Genomic DNA, 22,157 nt, shown 5'->3' with positions numbered 1-22,157 from the left:
GATCTGCATGTATTTGTATAGTGTACATAGAGGTGATTATACAATAGCTTAAAACGAAGTCTTATTTTTGTATGTTGGGGGCTATGGGTGGGAGGTTATAGGTTTGTTGGGGGCTGCGGGTGTGTGGGTATGTGGGGTGTGGAGGAGGGTATGGGTGCATGGGGGAGTTTGTGGGGGGTGGACAGGCACGTGGCTGGGGGGGTGTATGTGGGGTGGGGGAAGCATGTGGGTGTGTTGTGTGTAGGTTGTGGGTGGCTATGGGGCTTGTGAGTGTGTGGGGAGAGGATGTCTGGGGGGGGGTATGGCATGTGAGGAGTGGGAGGGCTTGCCCATAGCCCTCCCCCCACGACAGGCAGAGCCCCTGCCAGTGCTCCGCTAAGCCCGGGCTCCATGTTCCTGGCCCTGGGGCACCAGCACAGGCCCTGTGTTCCCACTCACTCCCACCTCCCCCTCCGTCTGCCACCACTGCCCTTCTCCTGCCACTTCTCCATTCCCCCCACTCACCGCTCCAGCACCACACAGTTCCCAGCTGCACGGCTGAGACTGCAGAATGCAGCAGAAGCAGGACAGGTCTGGCTGGCAGCACACGGAGCCAGCCGAGAATTGCAGGGGCCAGGCCAGCTCCTGCTGAGCCCTGTGGCCTGGCACTGCACTGGGAACCACATGGTACTGAAGCAGTGGGTGGGGGCTGAAGGGAAGTGGCAGCAGTGGCAGGCAGGAAAGTGGGGAAATGGCTATGGCAGGCATTAGGGGAGTGACAGTGAGCGAGTGAGTGGAGCATAGCAACAGCTGGGCAGGAGCGTGGGGCCCATGCCAGTGCCCTGGGGCTAGCACCAGCAGGTGTCCAGAGTGGGGCAGCAGGAGTGCAGGGCCTGGCTTGGCTCCATAGAGCCCCTGCTAGTCCGGGCCCTGTACTCCTGCCGCTGGCATGGGCCCCAGCACACTAGTTTAGGCCCTGTGCTCCTGCCCAGCTGTCACTGTGCTCCACATGCCTGCTTGCTGCCACTTCCCTGCTGCCTGCCACAGCCATTGCCCTGCTTTCCTGCCTGCCACTGCTGCCGCTCTCCTCCACCCCATGCCTGCTACTCTGGCATCATGTAGTTCCTGGCTGCAGCACCAGGCCACAGGAGTCAGCCTAGCCTAGCCCTGAGGATTGGGGTGATCACCTGAGGTCCTCCCCTGCCATTGAACGACACATGCCTCCAGCAGCTGGGGGCGCATGGTGGCACTGGTGGCAGCGGAAGCGTGGCGGTAGCGGGGAGCTCTCACAGATGCCACCAGCACTGGCGGCAGGGATGGTGAGCAGCAACTGCCTGCAGACGCTACTGGCAGTGTTGGGGGCGCCCAGACGCCGTCGGCAGTGCTGATAGGGGAGAGTGGGGGACGCGCACCAACCGCCTGCAGATGCCACTGACAGTGTCAGTGGTGCCTTTTCATAGGGGATGCACCACCATGCTCAGGTGGTGCATATGCATCCCTGTGCATCCCTTACACATCACCAATGTCTCCTGCCTCTCCCTCCTGCCCCCACCTTTTTATCCGAATTTCCCTGTCCAGCAGAGAGAAGCAGGAACAGCTCCAGGTTGCAGGGTCCAGGGAGCTGGTGGTGGGGTGGGATGGGGTGCGGCTTGGTGGGCCTTGCTGCTGCAGCTGCTGGGTCCTGCTGCCAGCTCCCCCTGGGTCCTTTGACAGGCAGACAGGGGAACATAAATATTAATTTTCTAAATTTTTTAGGAGCCCCACAGGCCAGCTAGAATGGCCTGGCAGGCCGAATCCAGCCATATTTTGCCCGCTCCTGCTTTAGGATACATTTCAAAGTCTGCTCCCTCTTTTACATCCTCAACTGGCAGGAGTAACTCTCTCTGACCAGGTCAGGGCCAGACTGCCTACTCTGGCCCCAGCACTAAGCTTATTTACTGCTCAGACTCCACCTCCATCTGATCACCTGTCTCCAGGCCTTTTAACTAGGCACAGTTTTTTCTATTCAGTCAGCCAGTCTGTTCTTTTAAGTTTTCCCCTGCAGCCTTACAGCCCCTGCCTCTGAGCTCCTGTGCCTGCTGGCTAATCTGAAGTCTTGCCTCTCTGAGCTACAAAGGTCTTAGTCTTAAAGGGCATCTGCCCCATTCTCTTGCTCCTCATCCCTCTGGAGGTAACAGGGATAGGGTTCCCTATTACAGCAGGGTGTCAGACTCCAGCTCACGATTGCATCCACAAATATCTGGGTCTGCACAGCACAGCAACCAAATAGGGTTCATTTTAAAAAGTGTTCCTTGCCTCCAAGTAGCGAAGAAACTTCCAAGCAAGGACCTGGTGTGAGTGAGACAGTGAGTGCTGTGGGAGTCTGCAGTCTGCCTGAAACAAGGGTTCTGAGCATGTGTACTGCCCCACCCCGGTACTCACAAAACTAAATAATGACACTTTAATGCAAACACAGACAGTTTGGCTCCTAAGCCTCTGAGAAGCAGGCATGGGAAAGGGAGGACAGTGAAACTCCTAGAGAGGAGGTGGATCCCATGGATGCTACAGGGAATGAAGACTCACTTCTGCACACCTGCACGTGCCTGGCTGCAAGGGGCAGCAGGGCTGTTCAAGCCCCCTGGTGCAGTATCTCTAGGCTGCTTGTGCAAATGCATCCTGTGTATTCACTGTCCTGGTTCTAAGCACTTGGCTCCTATTGTATGGACTGGCTCCTACCCAGCTTTAACTTCTGTACCCTGGGTGGCTGGCACGGATCTGTCTCAACCTGCAATTCACTTTCTGGACTTCAAGCCTAGTCTGGATCCCTGATGCCAGCTCTGCTCTAACCATTTCTCAGAACTGCCTATGTCTCAGCTCTGACCTAGGAAAGGAAACACTGAAGGGCAGATACAGAAGGTATGGTTTTAGGGAAGGGAAAGGAAAGGAGAGTCAGGAAGAAGAGTGAAAGGTAGGAGTAGTACTCGCCCCCAGGGACAGTTTCTCCTGCTGAGTGATGTTAGCTGAGATGATACTAAGCTACAAGGATCTGACCATTCATTATCTATGTGAGACATCTCCTGTCTTCAATCTTTACCAACCTCCCAAGGGTGCCTGGCCCTAGATTCAGGGTTGCTGATGATTACCCTGTACTTACACCCTGAAGCTTGGATGAGAAGTTAGGATGGTCTAATGGTTACGACATGACCTGGAACTTGGGAGATGCAGGTTCAGTTCTCTGCTCTACCAAATACTCCCTCCATTATTATGGGCAAATCACCATGTCTCTCTGGGCTTCAGTTTCTGATCCCTGCAATCACCAAGGGTTCATTTGTCATGGCCAGGAGGTGCTCAGATACTCTAATCATGGGCATAAACAAGAATCAAATCGAGTTCCAGCCTGTGCTACAGGTGGCTCTAACATGAGGCTCAGCCTTACTGACTGCAGCAGGGGCACAGTGAACTGGAGCTATTGCCTATGGGCTGAATTGCACATCAGCATGCAGCAGAGGAACCTGGAAGTTTGAAACTGGGAATGAGCGGGGAGAGGAGACAGAACCAACCCACAGCAGCTCTAGATGTAGGTTGTCATCCAATCCGAATCCTATAACTCCACACAGGGCAGGCAGAGAACAATGCTGCTGCTACTACAGGCCCCAGTGTGTCATTGCTAAAGTCCTGGGACCTGCTGCTTTGCTTGGGAAGCCCCAGGGCCAGGCTTGTGGATCAGCCTGGCCAGCAGCAACCCTGTACCTCAGCAATGAAGATATGGAACAACTTGATTCTGATGAGCTTGCATAGAAAAGTGGCAGAGATACTGCATAGGGAAAGGGCAGGGAAAAAAAATCACACCCTCACCACTAGAGCTCCTGTGATAGCTTCCTTAGTGCACAGTAGCCCACACCAGGGATTGTGGCTTGTTTGCCCATGCAGACTGGCTAGATCCAGTCCTCAGTGAGTTAGCTAAGGCCACTTCTTGTGCACAGGCAAAACCTGCCCATGTTGACCTGCCCACTGTCACAGGGTCATGGCTCACCTGCTGTTGGCTTGCATTTGTGGGCTCAGTTCAGTCACTCTTCGCAGACAAGGGCAAATGTAGCAGGCCCAGGCCCTAGGGGTGGCTGTGATGCCCCCTCATGGCCATCTGGCTCCTGTCCCACTCCAGCTCCCCAGCATACTCCCTTTTTCTCTCACCTGCCACATCTCAACGGAATTATTTTCTGTTGTAGAAGGGAGGCTGTCCCAGAGTCCCCGAGTGAGCCCTAGAATCATAGCACATTAGGGTTGGAAGGGACCTCAGGAGGTCATCTAGTTCAACCCCCTGCTCATAGCAGGACCAGCCCCAACTAGATCATCCCAACCAAAGCTTTGTCTAGTCGGGTCTTGAAAATGCCCAAAGATGGAGATTACACCACCTCTATAGGTAATCTGTTCCAGTGTTTTACTACCCTCCTAGTGAAACAATTCTTTCTAATATCTAACCTAAGCTTCCCTTGCTGCCCAGTATGCTGTTAGCCTTCTTGGCAAGAAGGGCACACTGCTAGATTCTATTTAGCTTATCATCCACTGTAAGCCCCAGGTCCTTTTCTGCAGAGCTGCTGCACAACCAGCCAGTCCCCAGCCTGTACCAGTGCATGGGGTTGTTCTGCCTTAAGTGCAGGACTTTGCACTTATCTTTGTTGAACCTCATGAGATTCCTTTTGGCCCAATCCTCCAATTTGTCTAAGTCACACTGAATCCTAGCCCTACCCTCCAGCCTATTTACCACTCCCCCCAGCTTGGTATCATATGCTAACTCACTGAGGGTGCACTCTATGACATTTTCCAGGTTCTTGATGAAGACATTGAACAAAACTGGCCCAGGACCGACCCCTGGGGCACTCCACTTGATACTGGTGGGCAACTAGACATTGAGTCACTGATTACTACTATAAGCCTGATGCTCCAGCCAGTTTTCTATCCACCTTACAGTCCTAGCCAGCTTCAGGCCAGCTGATCCCCAGTCCTGATCTTCAAGCTTTAAGTGAGGCCCCCTTTCGCCCCATCAGTGCCTCAGGGCACCATCTGCCTTAAGAATTATTCATGGCCTCCTCTGTTCCTACAGCCTTGCCCATGCCTTGCAGATGTCACTGAGACACCATTTGCCTTCCTGTATAGGCTTCAAGTCTGGCTGTTGACTGATGGCCTAGACCCACTCTCTTTGGCCTGGCCATTCCAGTCTCAACCTTTGGTCAGTCTCAGGTTGCCTCTCTTGGCTCAGGCTCCGGCCCTCTCAGCTTCAGCCTGTTTTGGTCTCAGAGGGTAGTGAGGAAGCAGAGCTTTGCACATTTCCTGGAGCTTTTAGTGCCATTTTGCGAACTTTGCTGAAGGGAATGCTGGTGGAGACAGGTTCATATGGGGAATTTGTTTACACTCTGAGAAGCTTCTAGAGAGGCAGAAAGAGAGGTTATCTTTGGTAAACAGCACTGGCCTAGTGAAGGCAGGAGAGAGAGAGAGAAAGAGAGAGTAGGGAAGACTGTGGAAGGGATCAGCTGCATCGTGTGGGGCAGGAAAGGAGATATACGGGGCCTAGCTGCTTGCTGCTGATCTCCTGTGCCAGCCTCCAAACCAGGTGGTCTACCCTCCAGCTCCCTACCATGAGCAGTTCTGGGGATTCTCCGACCATTTCCACAGAGGACATGATTGCAAAGTAGAGAGGAAGCACTCTTATACAGTCATTGTTGGGATCTTCCTGGACATGAAAACTTGGAGGGCCCAGTGCTGGGATATAACTGATCTTGCCTTTCCTCATCATTCAGGGAATAGTGCATTTTGTTGGATCAGTAGTCTCTCCCAAAGGACAAGGGTTATGATCCCGCCTGAAGAAAGGTGTTTGTGCCCAAAACCTGTCAAAGAACTTTTTTTCAACTATTTAGTTGGTCTAATAAAAGATATCACATCTACTCAAAGAACCTTGCCTGCCTCTTGCACATAGTGAAGTGGAAGCAGCAGATTGGGACCAGGGGATGTGGTAATGAGAACCTGCCTGAAACATTTCCATCCAATATGACCAACAGTTTGGCTCTAAATGTGGGAGGAAAATATATTTTTGGTCTCAGTGATATGTGTATTAACAGGACCTCCAGCTGCAGAACAGACCCCCTGGCTGGTTTTATGGCCCTAGCCTTGTAGAACAGATGCACTTGCCCATAATAACCAATAGCACTGCCAGAAGCCTGGCATCTCACAGCCTGCAAGGGACATAAACTGTGTTTCCCAGCTCCACTGCACCTGGCCTCCATCAATGGGGACTGTAAAGCGTAGCCCCTGCCCTTCAGGGGCTAGGCTGAATTAAAAAAACAAAGCATAAATGAGCGTTAATGGAATTACTCTGGATTACTCATTGCAAGCTGCCCCCGTGAAGTTTTGCATTGTCTGGAAACAACTGACTAAAGATGAGGCTGTGTTAACTGTGTCAGAAGTCAAAGAGTGTCCATGCAAAGTACTTCATTTTTTCAAGCTGCAGTCCTCAAAGGCGTTGCTATGAACAGCTGCCACTTGCTGTCTTCAGCTGCAGCACCCCTAGCCTGAGGGGTTCTCCTGAAAGAGTGGTTGGTTCTAACAGGCCGGGCTGGGGCTGGGGCTGGGACAGGCTCCCTGAAGGTTTCCAACAGGAAAAGTCTCCCATAAAGTTGGGGATTCACTAACAGTATGAAAACCTGTGGCTCAGGTCTTGCAGGATGCAGCAATTTCTTCACATCTGCTATTGCCAGGAAAGTTCACCAGGAGGCTTAAATAAACAACAGTACCCTTCTGAACCAGGAAAAAAACTGCCTGCAGAGGCCAGGCCATGGCTCACTAGCTCCCTTTCCCTCCTTGCTGCACAGATTCTTTGGGCACCTTAGGGCTTCACAAGACACTGAGCCAACAACTTGTAGCACCGATGGGATGTACCAGACCTCAAGCCAGTACATGGCTAGGTTGCACTCCTGCCCAGTGTCTGTGCAGCCAGGCTAGGGCAGTGACAGCTTGCCACAGAACCAGGAGCAGGTGTCAGAGCCCCCAGAAAGGAATCAAACAGCTGGGCTGAGTGAAAGATGGACACTGTGGGCCATGGCAAAGCCAGGTAGCTGGTGCACTGCCCACAGCCCTCATCACTGCCTCCCTCTTGCCAGGTGTGTTTTATGGGCTCCTGACACTGCTGGGAACCTTGAAGACCAAACTCATCTCAGGACGAAGGAGCTGTAGCTCCACTTGATAGAAAATTAGTTATAGGCCCCTTTTTTCATGTCACTCTTCCCCTCTCAGACCACCTCATGTTACCCACACCCTAGGTCTTTCTCTTTTTCTTTCTGCATTTTCGCAGCCTCCGTCTCTCCATCGTGTCTTCCACATCCTTACACAAGCACCAAAACCTTCCATTGCTCATCCAGTTTAGAGGGCACCATCCTACCTAGGAGGCCTGGCTCTCCAGGTCCCACAGGTCATGGTTTATGCCCCCAGTCTCAGCTGGCAGACTACCTCTGCACACCTGGGCAGCGAGGATTTGAGCTCCTTCTATCCAGATCAGAAACACTAAAAAATCTTGCACCCCTGAAAATGCAGCCTGGAAGATAAACTTATAGGCTACCAAAACACATATCCCAGCCCCAGTCTCCTTGGGATGAGAGTGAACAGCAAGCAAGGCAGTGAAACCTGAGTGAGATCAAGTGAACATACCCAGATGGAATTTGGAAGCAGGCTGTTGCTCTGCTTGTGGAGAAGTGGCACTGACCTCTCTCCATCCAGAACCTACCCCAGAAATAGAGAAGGCAGATGTTTAAATGGACTGCTTGTCCAAAGACAGCATCACCAGCCACCTCTACTATCAGGTCACTGGCCACATCCGGCGAACTGCCAGCTCAAGGAACCATCCAAGTGAAAGCCAGCAGAAGCCCGTGACAGTGCCCACTGGGCAGGCTAACTCCTGTGTCTCTGGCCAGTTTTCATGCGAAGCACTCTTGGAAACTCAGCCATTCTCTTTCCCATCCCTGTGAACCAAGTAGTCATGCTCCCACCATTCCCCACAGATCAACTCCAAACAAAGCTTGTGGCTGCCAGGCCTGTGGCTCTCTGCATACTGCTGCCACAATTCCCAACTTCCTCAGCATGGCTCCTGAGGGCAGGGAGCCTGCAAAGACTTTGCACCACACCCTGAGGCCAAGACTTATCTAGGGCTACCCTTCTATCCCGTTCTGCTGGGCTTGGCCAAGAGACCACACCCAGTGCTCCCTCTGCCCTTTGAAGTCCTTCCCCAGGCAGTTTTGCTCATCATCTGCTATGCAACTCACCCTCATGAGTACTCACCATCCTCCACCTCCAGCAGGGCCTTGGCCAGGATACTCCCTGCCACACTGATGGCCTGGCACATATAGTAACCAGAGTCTGCTGTCTGCACATCTGTGATGGTCATTTCCCCACTTGGGGCCACAGAGAAACGGCTCATGGACTGAGGGGGCTGGCTGGGAAACAACAGGATCTGAAGGAAAACACAAGGGAAAAGGCCCTGACACTCCATCCTGGGAGGGCTGCATGCACTTGAGACACAAGGGAAAGCATTGCCGCTGCAGAGATTTCCAAAATGTCACTTCGGTCTCACAGGAACAGCAGAAGCCCAGAGGGCAGAACTCTGCTCCCCACTGTGCACTGAATGGCAGATTTCCAGCTGCCAGCCTTTTTGGTACTGACACAGCTTGCATGTCTACTGCAACTGCACCATGCACACACAAATGAATACATAGAGACCGAGCATGGTCAGTAGTTTATATACCAGCTGGGCACTTAGGCATGCCCACTATGGATATGTCATGAAAATGTAGCTAGCCTGAAACCCACAACCAACACATGCTAGGGAGAAGTCGTCCTTTCTCTGTTATAGCCCCACAGGCTGAGTGGTTAAGGTACTTGCCCAGGAAGCAGGATCCTGGACTTCCAGCCCCTACTGCCCGAGGGGGCAGGAACCTGCAGCTCTCCAACTTCCCAACTGAGTTCTCTAATTGCCACACATGACCCCTCAGAGATGTTCTAGGATCCTCTCCAATGCTTCTTCTGAAGCTAGGTTCCTGAGCAGCCAAGTGAGGGAGGAATGTGGGGCTACTTGGAGTACAAGCGAGACTGTGGGTCTCTGTGAAATCAGTGCTGCTTTAGAGGTGATCAAGCCCTGGTTTTTAGCCTGGACTCTTGCCCCCAGTGGGAAAGAAACTTCTGCACTGCTCACCATTCATTTTACCCAATAACCATTTAACTCAAAGGGCAATGGCTCAGCTTCAAAAGAAGTGCTGGAGAGGAAGACTGGGTAATGCTGGCCTATAACATGGACAGAGGCCCCTCCTCCTGGACTGTTCCAAGATTTCTGCTCAGATATATGACTAAACAGCTGTGTATGTACTCAGCCCATGTGCAGTCTTTTCCACATACTTGGTCTGCTTGTGTGGAGTGTTACCACAATGCAGGAGTGACAGAATCACAAGCTGTGGGTAAGAACCAAAAAGGCCACCCAGCTGAGGTGCTGCCATTTTGGTGCACAAAGGGGATGAGAACCATTTGCAAAGGCTCTGCCAGCTGCCAGAGTGGTCAGCCCAGCACTTGCCTGGGTGCCCCCTGCTTTCACTGTAATCTGGGAAACCTCTTTGGGAGCTCCCTGAAGGGGGTAGAGCTGAGGGCATGACAGACTTCAATCAGATCCTGGGGACACTGGTGCCACAGGCTGTAGGAGGAGGAGTGCCAGTCCTTGAAGGCTGAGTTGTGACAGACCAGAGAGATGGGAGAGGCCACTTTTCACTCTCCACAGTTCTGCATCAGGCCCTGGTGCCCTCAGCTTCAATCCAGGACAAGGTGGCAGTTTGGCCTTCATTCCAGAGGTGCTAGAGAAGCCAAAAGCAGCAGTCCATGAGTGTACTAGAAGGACAGAGGCAGCAGCTGGACAGCAGGTGCAATCTTTGGGCAGCTGGTGCAGGTGGGCGAGACAGGGCCATATAAGCACGAAAAAAGCCAGATGGTCCTTGCTCCCCAGAGCTCTGATTTCAGTCACGCAGTCCCTGTACCTCTCCAGCTTGGGCTCTGATATTCTCTGGCAGAGATGCTGCTCTGCCCTCCTGGAATCTAAGGGGAGTTGAGCCAAGCTGGGCTGAGCTGAGGAGTGGGAGCCCATAGTATGTGAAGGTGAGGTGAGCTGAGCTGAGCTGGACCTGGGCCAGCACCTGGGAGCCCATGTGGCTGAGGGGGAGGTCTGTGGCCCGAGGGAAGGTTCATTTGGGGATGAGATAAGCAAGTCCAGTGGGGGTCCAGCTGGGAGCTCACAGCCTAAGTGAGGTGCTCCTGACGGAAGAGATGAGCTATAAGCACCACCAAGCTGGAACAGATCTCTTGGCCCTGCAACATCCACCCCCAGCTCAGAAAGGTTGCTGATAGTATATCACCCACCCCCCCACAGGTGAAGTGGCTACTTCCTCCCCTTACATAGGTGGGTACACGATTGAATGCTGCCTTTCTAGGCAGAGGGTAACTCAGGCTGCACCTTCCTGGAAAAGACCCATCACCTTCTCACTCCTAACCCATCTAGAATGGCACTGCTGTGCCTTGCCCACATGGGAGCCTCAACCACTTCTCACAGCCCCCTGACTGGCAGCGCTCCGGGAGTGAAGGAGTCTCATTGCTGGAGAAGCCTTAAGAAGTCGCAGGCCAGACTCTATGCTGGGCCCTGCTGGTGACTACAGGCCTGCAGAGGCAAATGCACTTGTTTGAGCTTCTGGCACAGCTGAAACCCAACATAAGGTCCAGAGCCCTGGACCAAGAGAACTGCAGTCCTGCTTTGGGAAGGCAGCACTGTAGGGCAAGGTAGTATCCTATTATCAACCCCCACCCTCACCAGAGCAGGGGAGACAGTTGGGGGCACAAAGGAGCACAGGGCATGCAGACCTACCTGGCTGCCCTCCTTCTGCCAGAACACTGCCGGTGGCGGGTTTCCCTTGGTTTCGCATTGAAACGTCACAGTGCGGCCCTGAGCTATAATCTGGTCCCGAGGGCGAGTCACTAGCTGGGGTGGAACTGAGAGCAAATAAGAAGAGGGAGAGAGACAAACAGACAAAGGTTGCAATCTTTATAATGGGTTTGTCTGTAGCCCCCTGGGTTTGAATGGCCTGGCGCTACCTGGGAGATTGCCACTGCCTCAGCAGAACACAGTTCTGTAGCTCAGAGTGCAAGTTTTTCTTTGAGTCTTCAGGAACCAAATAGAAATTTACTCAGGCCCTATCTTCAGTGAGAAGCTCACAGGCCTCTGACTGTGGCAGGACCCTGTGAAAACCCTCATGCAGACATGCTGCCCTGGAGCACAGTGGTGCAAGCTAAACCAGTAGGGCACAGCATCTACACTAGGGACAGCATGAGTATCCTTCACGCAGACGGGTTTCTACCAGTATACCAGCCAGGCCTGTTCTCTGGCACAGAACACTCAGGTGCCCCAGGTTTTCACCTAGTCCCAGATGTTCACCCCGGCTGTTTGATGGACTGGGTGCATTGAGAGCAGTGGCAAAGATACAGCAGCACCTGCCTGACACTTCTCTGACAGGAAGGAAAAGAAACCCTGTTCCCCTCCTGTCAAGAGGCCCAACATTGCCAGGTACCTTCATAGCACACAGTGGAAGTAGCTCTTCAATTCTGTTCCTCTCAGGGAAGACCTCAGGGAACAGCTGTTTCTGCTTCAGTTCAAATCTGAATGCCTTGAGTTTGAAGATGGGCCATGCAGGCAAGGTTGCCAAGCATGGCATCTTGTGGCACTTTTGTGGGCAGCTCTTCCATGGCTCCCAGCAGCCCCATTACAATTTTGCTCTTCACCTGGGCTGCAGAGGTCCCAGTGGCAGCTGCTCCTGGCTACCAGGATGGCAGTGCTGCCTGTGTGTAGGCAAATGGGCTGGTTCTCCGGCTGCCCTCTCCTGACTCCCCAAACATGATCCCAGTAAGGAAGGATGCAAACAGCTTTTCACAGAACGAACCTCAGTGATAATGAAAGATGTGCCCTTAGCTTTTTTTCAATCCCTGTTGGTACTACTCGGTGCTCTACAAACATCACCATCTGCATCAGTCTGTGACAGTGGGACTCCCAGGACTACACGTACAGGGCAAGCAGGGTTGTGCGAGTCACTCCAGCAAGGAAGGCACAGAAGAGGCTCTCCCTGCCCTGTCCTGCTTCATCCTGTAGAGGACACTGATGAAGAACTGGAGGCAAGTGACACAGTTTTAAACAAAGTGGCAATTAGTAGCCCTGACTATCTGCAGTCACACATCAAAACCTCTCATGGCCTGCGTGGGATGCAGAGGGTTGACTCTTTGGAGGCTTTATCCTAGATTCCCAGACTGATGTTTTTAAGAACCAGCAGGCAAAGCCTTGGCTGGGATGATCTAGTTGAGGATGGTCCTGCTATGAGCAGGGGGTTGAACTAGATGACCTCCTGAGGTCCCTTCCAACCCTAATTTTCTATGCTTCTGAGTGTGACACAAAGCACTTTGGTTTCTACGTGGAGTCTTAAAGCATCTGGATTGCCTCAGTGTTGGTTTACACTTCAAGGGAAGGTGTGATCACATCTCAGAAAAGCAAATGCATAATGGCTACACTAGTCAGCACAGGTAAACATCAATGCATAATGGCTACACTAGTCAGCACAGGGCAACAACAGCAGTACAGAAATGATGGAATGGGCTGTACAAGCCCACATAGGCTCCTGGCTATGCATTTTGGTCACGGACAGTCACAGCTCTGTGTCTTTCCTGCTATTGTCAACCTGCTTGATTAAAGCTAGCTGAATGCACCTGTCCCATCCCTTACACTATCAACATGCCCCAAGATATCTGTACTTGGGCACCAAGAAAAGAGGAGAAACACATATTTAAACAGGCCATTGGAGAGTGAAGGTTTAACTCCTGGCCCTTGGGCATTTTGGGGGTAGAAATATCAGCCCAAATACATAGGAGATGCATTTCACCATACTGCTACAAATTCCAATCAAGAACCACTGATCTGATTATATGCCAAGCCCTAGCCCCACCAACCTTGAGACTAAGGCTGACCGCAAGTCCATAGGAATCTGCAAAAGTTGCTGTGGAACACTAGGACAGTGCATTCCTGGAGTAAAGCACAGATGCAACTCCTGCTCTACTAAGCACCAGCCGACACTGCCACTAGCTATAAACAGCTGGACATGCAACCACTCAATTTACAGCCAATCTGCACAGCTCGCTTAAACACAGATGTGCACTATGAACCCACAATGCACTGCCCCTCCTCACAGCCACTGCTGAGCCCTCTGATCAGGAAAGGGATCAGTGGTCACTTTAGGTTCAGGGGGAGGGGCAGATTGATGGGCTGGGGAGGAAGTGGGGGTAGTATCATGGGGAAAGTAAAACTGTGGCTGGAGACTGCAATGATTGGGTGAAAATTTAACTGGGATTTCCTGGCTTTGAGCAGTGTCCAGAGCAGCCAGAACTCATTTGGAACATGGGAGAAAAAAGAAGGGGGCAGGAGGGTCACATGGAGCCATGGGGCGGAAACAGTTTTTCTGCTTTGTGAAGCTTTTCAAGATTTCCACAATGCTCCTGCTGCCCTGGGTGTGCCCTGCACCCTTCCAGTGATTTAGCAAAAACTAAAGTGCACTCCTCAAGGAACAGCCAACAACCTGATGTAGGGGAACTTTGCTGGGACATGGGTGAGTGAATTCAAGCCCTTGCTACATCTGATTCATACTAAGGGTCTGACTCTGTCTTCCCCACAATCCAAGTATCTTCGATGCCCTATGCTTCCCCCTTTGATGCGGCTGCCCTCCTCCTGATCCAGGAGCTCCCAGGTGCCCCAGCATGCCATATCCCGACAAGAGACTAGCTGGAACTGGTGTGGTCCTGAGAAGCTTGGACTGCAGCAAATTGCCCTTTACTGACAAAATGCAGTGACTAGTGCTCTAGCCTGGCATGTGGGCTCCTAGGGACGTTACCCTGATTCACCACAGACTGCCTTTGCGACCCTGGGTAGGTCATTTGCCTCTCTGCACCCAGTCCCCTGTCTGCATATTGGGGTGATACACATTGCCCTACCTCAGGGTTGGGCAAAATGCAGCCTGGGGGCCGGATGTGGCCTGACAGGCCATTCTATCCAGCCCACAGGGCCCCTACAAAATTTAGAAAATAAATATTAATCTGCCCTGGACTGCCTGTCATGCAACCCTCGATGGCTTGCTGAAACTCAGTAAGTGGCCCTCTGCCCAAAATAATTGCCCGCCCCTGCCCTAACTCATGGGGGTGAGGATCAATACATTAAAGGCTGTGAGACATTCAGGTACTGCCATACTGGGGGGCCAGATCACTTCCCTGCCAGAGTGGGAAGACATCTGCAGTTGGCCATGGGACTGCCCCCTCTGGCTAACACAGACATGAAGTGCCCAGCTGTGACTCAAATCAGGGGCTCATGGGAGCTGTGTGACTCTGGGCACACAGCCTTCTTACCTGTTTGCATCAAAAAAGTCTGGGTTGCAGTTCAGGAAGTCTTATATTTCACACATTATTTACAAGGGGATCAGCCTGATCAGTCATCTTCAGACTCACAGATAAAGCAATCATGGAAAACAACCAAACTTGACTGTAAGGGATTGCCAATTATTATTATTACAAGGGGAGAAATTAGCAGGACATGGTTCAGAGCCTCAGGATGCGACAGGGAGCCAGAACCAGACCAGCTAGCAGGACCTGGATGTGCCTCCAGACAGCTTATCTTGATAGCTACTGCCAATGGGATCTGGAGGGAAGGCGGAATGGAGGAAGGCCAGCAAATCTCCTCAATCAGCCACCTTAACATAAATAACACCCTGCATTGCAACAACCCTACCTTCTCTTCCCTTTCAATGCAAGACAAATGACACCACGTTTTACAAATGCTAATCAATAACCTTATCTCCTTCTGCCTTCCCTCCCTCACTACCTACAGCAGCTAGCAGACAATGCCCAGCTTCTCAGAGCTGAAAAGTATTTATTGGACACCCAGCACTAAAGGCAGAGCTTCGGGTGCACCAATGTTATTCTAATCACTGCAGACCTTGTGCTAATTGAGTTATAGATTGCTAGATTGCACACGGCTGCCTGGCCAAAGGAAGCTCTTACAGGCAGGAAGTCTGCCTCAGCAGAATCTCCCCTCAAGGGTAGGAAAAGCATGCTGCAGATGGGAGAGATCTGCCTATGTGGGCGCCAGAGACCAGGGAAAACTCAGAACAAGCCTGGGCCCAGCAGGGCAGGCACTCAGCCCAGGGTCTGTGCTACAATACCAACCAGTATCTGCCCCACAGTCAGGAAGCCCGTGGGGCAAGAAATACCTAGCTCCATTCACACGCAGGGAGTTGAGTTCCTAGACCCTTTCTCACAGTGCACAGAGCTGTGGTGTGCTTGCTGCCAGTAGGCTGGGCTTTGGAGTGCAGATCTACAGCGAGAGACTTCTCTGTGCCCTGCACAACCCAATTCTGCCTCCTCTGTGTAGCTCAGTGGCTAGAAGAAAGGTGCAGGATTTGGTGAAAAGCAGTCCTGGTAAAGCCACTCCCAGCTCAGCACAAAAGGGAGATCAGCTGGCTCTGCACAGCTCTGAAGAGGTGGCTCACCATAACACATGCTGGGATTCAAATAGAGTGACCTGTGACCTCACTAAGCAACAGCTGTGTCAGTGCTACCACCTGCTCCATAATCTGCTACAAATGGGTCTGGAAGGAGGGTGGGGGCAGCATTTAATTCTTGGAGAGTCTCTCCACCAATCACTCACTCACTGGCTTTATAGCAGCCAGGCACAGACAGGGATGCAGAAAGCACCCCTCCCTTACTCTACTCCTGCTCTGTTTCAAAGGGAGAGATGACAAAGGCCACAGATGACCTTGGGTGCCCCAGGAAGTAGCACCCTGCCGTGCACATGAAGGCTGCCAGTGGGGAAGGGATGGGAAAGCAGAAAACCCAGAGCATCAGTAGCCATTCACTAGACCAAGGGCACAAAGGCAGCTCAGCCTGTCAGCCACGTTGCCTGCTCAAGTTCGAGTCCTTGATTTTACTACGACTAGGGCGGGGTGGGCAATTATTTCGGGTGAAGGGCCACTTACTGAGTTTTGGCAAGCCATCGAGGGCCACGTGACAGGCAGCCAGGGGCAGATAAATATTAATTTTCTAACTTTTTTAGGGGCCCCATGGGCCAGATAGAATAGTCTCACAGTCCACATCCAACCCACGGGCTGCATTTTGCCCACCCCTGGACTAGGGGGAGCTCTTCAGAGGCATTTTATTAACGGAACAAACCCTTAGTGTAATGATGCATCTTTGGAAGCACAAACAGTACTCCTTCTGCCCCTCTGGGCTGCATTAGCCAGCCCCTGCTCTAAAGGGGAGTTGTTTTTTTAACTTAATTTATTCAGGCTATTCAGGCTATTCACAAACACACCTGCCTGCTGCATGCTTGGGGCCCAGCTGGGAAGGGACACTGACTTCATCCATACTCCTGACACAATCAAGAACAAAGTGGGGTTGTGGAGTCCCACATGGCACCCTATTTTTTTTTGCAGCCAGGGAGAAAGCGTAAGGGGTGGGGGCAGTCCAACACAGGCAGCAGTGTTTAGGGCTAGTATTAATCAAGTCCCAGGATCAATACTAGAATCCAGGGGTTTCTCAACAAAGAGAGAGAAAGAGAGAGAGAGAGAGAGAGAGAGGTGTCCATTGTGGGAGAGACATGGTCAGAGTTGCTGTGCAATGCCCTGCAACCTTCAGTCCAATTGAATTCTAGCAGGCTTCTCAGCTCTGAAGGAGTTAGGCTTTAAAAAGCCCCCTTAGGCATCAGCTTTCTTTGTAGAGAGCCATGGCTGGGTGCCTCCTCCAGGACATTTTCTCCAGTGAGGTATTACATACAAACCAAGGATGTAACGCTGCACTATACAAAGGGCCTGATGTTTCACAGCATCAGAGCAACTTCAGCTTAAGAGATCGTCTCCCACCATGGCTTCATGAAACAGCAGACCGTCACATGCAAAACCAGGCAGTAAGGGCACCTGCAACCATCCCAGCATGCACCCAGGGTATGAGATGGAATGAATACTTACGGAATGGGCCAACTGGAACAGAGAGAACATAAAAAAAGGAATGAGATGAGCTGAACCAAATCAAGATGGTATGTGCACTTCAAATGACAATAGGAATGAAGGTCTGAGATCGAACAACAAAAGGGGCAGAGGGCAAATCTGTGATCATGTGTTCAACTCCACAGAGTGCAGAGAGGGGCAAAACACATATGCTGCCCTTGAGCCAGTGGCCTGGACTGGATGAGAAGCTTAAGGAAGCATCTATCAGTCCCTCTCAGCCATGTACAGTCGCTTTACTCAGGAATCCCACAGGCTCATCTCTTTGCAAGAAGACATACAAGATGCATTCACTGGTAAAAGGTCTTTGGGTAAGTACCAGCTGCTAGTGTTCAGCTGTTCTGAGATGCATCTTGGCAGTGTTTGAAGTTTGCTAAGGGAGGGAGCCTGGCCTATCACCCTCACTCCTGCCAGCTTCCAGTTCTGGAAGCGAGTTCATATCCAACACCTTCCAGCCTTAGGGAATGAGCTCAGCTGCCTCACAGGATGCTCCCAGATCTCACAACCTCGGAGCTGATACCATTCATCTCATGACCTGAAGGAGCCCTTACCATGGATGGTCAGGGAGCCGGAGGCCTCTGATCTGCCCACGCTGTTCTCTGCCACACAGGTGTAGGTTCCCTCATCCTCAGCACTGACCCGGCTGATCCGCAAGGTGTTGTCATTCTGGATCTCTGACCTTGGAGTAAAAGACAAGGGTGCTGTCAGCACCAGTATTGCCCTCAAGGGATGATACCACAGCCCTGGAGCCAATGTTGAAGCCCCTGTAAAGGACACTGTGCTGCTGTGAGACCCTCTGGCATCTTTAAACCAACAACAGTGGATACCAGGAAGGGTAATAAACAGGGGATAGATCACTTTAGATACACCTGGTCCAACACTTTTCTTTTAAAGCATCCACACTTGCCACTATCGGATGCAGAATACTCAGCTAGATGAACCACTGGTCTGACCCAGTATGGCACTTCTTTTGTTCTTAAGCTCACCCCCCTGCCCAGGGAGGTGCCCATTCAGGATAACTTGAGATCCTGGGCAACCTCGTCCCACCCAGGGAAGACAGGTGCTGCCCAGCTAGCATGACAGTTTCTTGGTCAGGCCAAGTCTCTGACCCACTCATGAACTGATTCAACTAATGCTTTCCCACCCAACCAGTTAAACAGGTGTGAGCTGGGAGCAGGTGCTCTCCCTCAGAGAAGAGTGGCTTCCCTTTACCGCAGTGTAGATGGGAGCTGCCTGCAAGGTCATGTGGTGCTGCTTTAGCCAGAGAACCAGGACTAAGCTGACCAGGCAAGGCAAGCCAAGCCACTTCATGGAACCCACTGCAGCCTGGCATTAGGGCTGCTCTGCCAGAGAAAGCTACACAAGTTTTTTCCTATGGTGTCAACTAGAACAGCTGCAAACTGATGTAGATGCTTTAGTATAAACTGATTGGGAACTTGTTTAACTTACCTGGAATAAGCTGCTCTTAACCAGAATCAGGGCCCACATAATTCTGACTAACTCCAGCTAGCATGACATGGCAGGTGAAGCTGACATGCTCTCCACCTGAAGCTGACATGCTCTCCACCTGAAGCTGACATGTCCTCCACAACTGCAGCAACACAATACAAGTGGGGCATCTCCCCTCTGCTTACCCCAGTGCAGTCCTAGCCAACATCCAGCACCACCACTGCTGCAGGACAGAACCTTAGTCCTGAGGCAGACAGAAAACTATTCTAAAGTAATCCCAGCCAAGGGCTTTGCTCCTCAGCTCTTACCTGCCTCGCGGTAGCTCCCCTTCCTCTTTGCGCCAGCGGGACGTTGGCATGGGGTCACCCTGCACCTCGCAGTGGAAATCTACAGTGGCCTCAGCAAGCACCACCTGGTTCATGGGCCTCCTGATGAATGTGGGGCGCTCTGCCAAAACAGGCCAGAAAGGGCTTGAAGGTCAGAAACATTCATTCTGAGTAGCTTGCAGAGCTCTCTTGCAGAACCTCCCCATAGCAGCCTCCTGGGTCCCTTACAAGCCTCCAGGTATGACTCGGGGGATGCACACTGCGCACATGAGAGCTCCTACCTCCATCAGAACAGAGCCCACTTCTGCTAGTCAGCCAAGCTCACCCACCCCTCAAGGACCTCTGGCCTCCCTGTGAGGCCTGGGGTACACAGCATTCAGAAGGCTCCGGCTACAGAAGGAAGGGATCAAACGGGGTGGACATCCACATCTATCACATTCTGTGCTTCCAATCCTACCTGCCAGATGCCACCATCCCTCCCCTTCCTGAGTGCAGCTGCTCAGGAGCCTCTGGATGGAAAATGCCAGTTCATCCAAGGCTACACTTGTCTTGGACAAAGAGCAGTTTTGAGAGACTTCTCTCAGAACAGATTCTGGGAAGAAGAGAGAGCCCCACTGAGGAAACCCCAGTGCTCAGAGTTAGGGCACTCATTTGGGAGCAGGGATGTTCCCTAACCCCTGCTACTTGAGCTGCAATTAGATAGGCAGCTGAGCAAGGGCCCACTGCGGAGTAGTAAGGAGCCAGTGACAGCTACAGATAGGAATTAAAGCACAGTGGGGGGCTGCTGGCATGCTAGCTGCATGAGCACAGACAGAAAGGGCTCCAGGCAGGTGAGAGGGCAACGGCTGCAGCACCTAAGAGTAGGCTGAGTACTAGACTAATTAGAAACTTGTGGGCAAGGTGGAGGCCATGTGACTAGAAAGAGTGGAGCCCCAGCCTACTAAAAGTCAGTGTGGCCCTGACCTCTGCTCAGGGCAGAACTCCTGCTGGTCGTGTGGAGGCCATGGATGGGGTACCTGGGAGGCACTCTGAAGTAGGAGAGGCTAAGGCCTCTGGCTATGGCTAGAGAGCCTGAAAGGGTCCAGGACCCACTGGGCTGCATGGGGCTAAAGCCAAGCAGTTGGAGTCTGGAAATAGCAGCCCTGTGGAGTTAGGGATTCAGGGGGCTGAACCCAATATAGGGCCAGGGGCCCAGTTCAAGGGACAGAGAGATAGAGAGTGGTCCAGCCAGGGTCAGGGACCCAGCAGGCCACAACATTGGGGCAGAGGCTGGAGCCACTGACCCCATGTGTCCCTCCCCACCACTGCTAACCCTGCACTGACCCTGGTTAATACTCACCAAACACCACCAACTCAGCTGGTTCGCTGTCCCGTTCCCCCACCATGTTGGTGGCCACACAGATGTACATGCCAGCATCACTTTTCCTGGTATTGGACATCATCAACTTACCACCTCGGATCTACAGATATACAGAAGAGAGACCTTAGATTAAGCCAGCTAGGCAGCATTGCTGCCACACTGATGTCACACACCGCCCCAACTAGCTGTCTGTGCAGAGGGTCCCTGCCATTCACTGCCACCCAGATTCAAAACAGATGCTCTTTCCTACTCTCCACACATTATCCTTCCATGTCACCCAACAATTCTCTTCCAGTGGCTGCCCTCTGGAACAGAGGGGCACTGAGGGGGCTGCATGTAAGTTAGATGCACTAGGGGGCCCAGCTGTTGAGCTGATCTTTGGCACCCGCTGATCTGGCCAGGGCAGGGACACCCCAACAGAGTCTGTCCTCATCTCATACAAACATAGGCCGAGCCTGAAAATCTACATACCTGGATGCAGATACTTGGCTTTGCCCCTCCTGAGACCAGCTGGTTAATATTGGCCCTACTGCCCCCCGCCCTCCAGACTTTGCACTGGCTGGGTTAGCAGGTCTCTCTCTGTCTGTGTTTCTCTAGCAGGCAACTGCCACCAAGCTGGGGTAAACCACAGGTGGCATAGCACCAAGCAGTGCCAGGCTCTTGCAATCACTGTGGAGCTTGTCAAGCAGAGTGTAAATATCTCCTTTCCCAGCTCTGAGCTGGCAATGATGCTGGTGGGGTCAGCCCTTGTTGGCCGGGGCACTCTGAGCCTTCAATATGTGCAGAGCAGAGCTCTACATAGTGAATGTGCTACTGCTCTGGGGCCTTGTCCTCTGGAGTCAGTCCAGCCCTTGGGACTCCCCTTGCTCAGACCCTGCTCAGATTCAGGCTGTCTCCAGCCAGGTGTTGAAAACCTAGAGACACAACACCCCCAGTTTCTGCAGCTCCCCAGTAGGCAAAGACTCACTGTGATGCGTTCATCTTTATCGCTGATCCGGATGCTATTCTTCTTCCAGGAGATGGTGGGCTCGGGGTGCCCACGGGGGGGGATGCACTCCATCACAGCAGGCTCACCAGCTGCCACCACCACGTCACTGGGAGCCTGACGGAAGTCATCGCGCAGGACTGCAAGGGGAAGGTGGGAGCATGAGTTGAGGGACTGACCATGGGTAGACTGGGCCATGCCTGATCAAGGGCCAGGGTTCCCTCCAAAAACAGCTATGTTGGTTTTATTCCAACTCCCTCACCTTCCCTCTGAACTTCCCCTGCTATCCTGGTGCCACCCACTGCCCAGTGAGCTGGATGTGAGCGCAAAGCGTACAGCTCGGGGCACACTCAAGTGGAGGCGAGGACACTTCCTCCTTGGTGGTGGTGGGAGACACACCAAGCAGGGTTTTGGCATCTAATCCCATTGCCAAAGGAGACACCACCTGGCAGGAATTCCCCAGTGGGCCCAAATCTAATGTCTGACATGGGTTGAGCTGGGAGGTATCTGGGCCCAGTGTGGGCAGCCTGTACAGAGATCATAGCCAGCCAGGAAAGTGGGTATGGTAGCCAAACTCCCACATGCCTTATTCAGGACAGATCCTTTCAGACCCAGTGGAGTTGTTAGTAGTTAAAAGGCGAAACTGCACAAGCAGTGCCCCAGGGTACAAGGAGAACTCCCAGCAAGGCGGGTGTGGTTCAGGGCCCATCTGACTCACTGCTCTGAGCACTGGCCCTTAGGATGCCACAGCTGCCTGCACGGGGTTGCCAGCTCCTTTCAGCCAAACCCTGGCTGCACACAGATGTGATAGGGCACCAAGACTAACTGTCTATCATCTCTCCCGCTTGGCTTCCGCACCAATTTATCAGCAGTCAGTAGCTCCTCTCCCTCCTCTGCTGGCGTTGCTGTAACATGCCCAGTACAGCAGC

At 52.4% G+C, this 22,157-nt stretch overlaps 1 protein-coding gene across 1 annotated transcript in view; it reads right to left on the bottom strand.

The window, feature by feature from the left end:
* The window catches only part of ROBO3 (roundabout guidance receptor 3), an 86,239-nt gene extending 64,813 nt beyond the window's left edge, over positions 1 to 21,426 (bottom strand). Inside the window, exons 1-7 of the mRNA XM_014525827.2 lie at positions 21,211 to 21,426; positions 20,223 to 20,343; positions 18,866 to 19,004; positions 17,660 to 17,787; positions 17,073 to 17,084; positions 10,895 to 11,019; positions 8,281 to 8,452 (exon numbers count right to left, since the gene is read on the bottom strand). Coding sequence (XP_014381313.1) covers positions 8,281 to 8,452; positions 10,895 to 11,019; positions 17,073 to 17,084; positions 17,660 to 17,787; positions 18,866 to 19,004; positions 20,223 to 20,343; positions 21,211 to 21,426 — 913 coding nt within the window. The remainder of the gene's footprint in view (positions 1 to 8,280; positions 8,453 to 10,894; positions 11,020 to 17,072; positions 17,085 to 17,659; positions 17,788 to 18,865; positions 19,005 to 20,222; positions 20,344 to 21,210) is intronic.
* Between the last annotated feature and the right edge of the window lie 731 nt (positions 21,427 to 22,157).

Source organism: Alligator sinensis, unplaced genomic scaffold (genome assembly GCF_000455745.1).
Source record: "Alligator sinensis unplaced genomic scaffold, ASM45574v1 scaffold625_1, whole genome shotgun sequence".
Lineage (NCBI taxonomy): Eukaryota > Metazoa > Chordata > Crocodylia > Alligatoridae > Alligator > Alligator sinensis.
Note: the sequence above shows the minus strand (reverse complement) of the source record. Positions and strands in the feature narration are given on the sequence as shown.